Consider the following 2,648-nt stretch of genomic DNA (forward strand, 5'->3'; position numbering starts at 1 on the left):
CTTCTGGGCTTTACTAGGGTTACAAACAACAAATAACATACACATATATGGTATCGCTGCGATCGTCAAGAGCTGGAGAATTTATTTTGGGTTGTTCTTTGGTGGTAGGTTATGGTAGTAACAAGGAACACACAGCTAAATAAAAAAAAATATTTTTTTTTACTATTTTGATAATAAAAAAAAATCAAGAGATATTTATTATCATTTACCACCAAATGAAAGTCCAATTTGTCCTGAAAAAAACTCGGTATAATCCATCTGGATGTACAAAGTAGTTGTGATTATATGTTTTACTAACACATGTCAAAATTGCTAAATTGTGCACAGGCATTTAGATTTGTTTTCCCCTTAGGCATGAAGGGGTTAAAGAAGAATAAACAGAGTAGTGTGACAAATGGCCAGGAGGCTGCTAAATAACCCTCACACAGGCAAACCACTCTGTTACTTTGACCTTTGGATGGATAAAAGTGGACAAAAAGCCCCAAACCAAATATTGCTAAAAGGACAGAGTTCTCAAAAACTCTGCATTTGAAGCTAAATCTCATAATATGTATAACATTGATTTTTTTTGACTGTCATCTTTATTGTAGAATTCTGTTAATTTTCCGTTGAGCCTCTGTGTATCAGGAATGCCTTGATGTGATAAAGAGAATAAGATTTTGCTCAAATGATACAATGCTTTAAATTTAAAAACTCATTCACATTGGACCGGTACAAACCGGTCAAAACATAAAAATGTTTGTACTGATAAGTTTCTCTAAAGCTTTCTTGATGTCCTTATTCCTCAGGCTATATATGATAGGGTTCATCAAGGGGGTCCCTACCGTGTACAACAGGGATAAGGTCTTAGCTAGATGTGATGATTGTCCCCCGGTTGACAGAGTATAGACAATGAAAAGAGTTCCATAAAAGATGAAGACCACAGTTAAATGGGAAACGCAGGTGGAGAAGGCCTTCTGTCTATCTATGTTAGATGGAATTCTTGTTATGGTGATAATAATGTAAATATAGGATGCTACAATAACTAAGCAAGGAATGACTATCACAGGGCCACTTAATATAACAACTTCTATCTGAACAACATAAGTTTCTGAACAGGAAAGTTTAAGCAGCGGAGGAAGATCACAGAAAAAATGGTCAATGATATTTGATGCACAAAAGTGTAAATTTGATACGGTTAAAATGTCAATCAGTATCAGAGAAAAACTTAATATCCAAGACACCGCTGCTAACTTTAGGCTGAAAGCAATTTTCATTATGGAAGCATAATGCAACGGGTCACAGATGGCCAAATACCGGTCGTAGGACATTATCATGAGAAGAAAACACTCTGAGGTTTCTGAAGCACTGAAAAAATACAACTGAGTGATGCAGCCCATAAACGTGATTGTTCCATGTTTATTTACCAAAGTATGAAGCATGTTGGGCACAATGTCTGTAGTTAACAGGATATCATTCATAGAGAGTTGGGTGAGGAAGATGTACATGGGACTTTGAAGGTGCTTGCAGTAGGACACCAACACAATGATCAGGAGGTTTCCACAGATTGTAAGGCAGTAGATCACAAGAAGGAGGAAGAAGAGAAACATCTTAATGCTTCTAGTGTTCTGAAATCCCAGGAGGATAAATTCTGTTACTAAAGTTATGTTGGCCTCCTGCATTAATTAGGAAAAGAAGAACAAATAAATCTAGGTATCAATCAACATCATATTCCAAATTATATTTAACCACTCCAAAAGGTTTTACCCCTTCATTACCATGATTTTTTTTGCTATTCAGCACTGTGCTTTTTTAACTGGCAATAGCTTGCTCATGCAACGCTGTACCCAAATCAAATTAATATCATTTTTTTTACCCCCAAAAAATAGAGCTTTGTTTTGAAGTATTTCATCACCACTGGGTTTTTATTTATATATATATATATATATATATATATATATATATATAAATATAAAAATAAAGACATTTTTAAACAAATATTCTTTCTTCATAAATTTAGGCCAAAATGTATTCTGCTACACTTATATTACCTAAATCAGTGTATATTATTTAGTCTGTGTGAAAGTCATAGAGTCTACAAACTATGGTATACATATGGTGTATATAATCATCACAATGATGACAAATCACGGCTTGAACTATTTTGCTTTTCATGTAATGAGTTTATCTCATATATTAGTTTCACCTTTTAAGTTGCTGCACTGAAATAAAATAAAATTTTGCACAGTATTCTAATTTTTTGAGTTTCATCTGTATATATATATAATTTCTTGAGGCCCAAAAATGACAGTACAAATACCCTCAAAATATACTCTTTTTGGAAAGTAGACAGTCCAAGGTATTTAGTAAGAGGCACGGTAAGTTTTTTGAAGTTGTATTTTTTTGTAAAATATTTTTGGAAAATGAAGCAATAAATGATTTTTTTTTCACAATTTGTTTTTCTTTTGCCTACTGTCACCAGTGCAGTACAGCATCACTATATGGCTATTTATGTTTTTTATACAATTTTTTAAACTTTTTTTTTACATTTTTTTAATTACTATTTTTATGCACTTTCATCAGAGTAGTTCATTGTCACCATAGTGACATAACTGTACTACTCTGGGGGGTGATAAGGTATTTTTTTCCCCATTGTTATTGCTTATAAC

The 2,648-nt window shown here is 33.1% G+C and overlaps 1 protein-coding gene across 1 annotated transcript; it reads right to left on the minus strand.

The window, feature by feature from the left end:
• Positions 1–668: 668 nt before the first annotated feature.
• LOC149452633 (olfactory receptor 1500-like) lies at positions 669–1,661 on the minus strand. The gene has a single exon (XM_089689229.1). It carries the CDS (start codon positions 1,659–1,661, stop codon positions 723–725), a length of 939 nt encoding a protein of 312 aa, XP_089545355.1. The 3' UTR covers positions 669–722.
• Positions 1,662–2,648: the final 987 nt, after the last annotated feature.

Source organism: Staurois parvus, unplaced genomic scaffold (genome assembly GCF_062004578.1).
Source record: "Staurois parvus isolate SC_StPar_1 unplaced genomic scaffold, SC_StPar_1.0 ptg000470l, whole genome shotgun sequence".
In the NCBI taxonomy this organism is placed as follows: Eukaryota; Metazoa; Chordata; class Amphibia; order Anura; family Ranidae; genus Staurois; species Staurois parvus.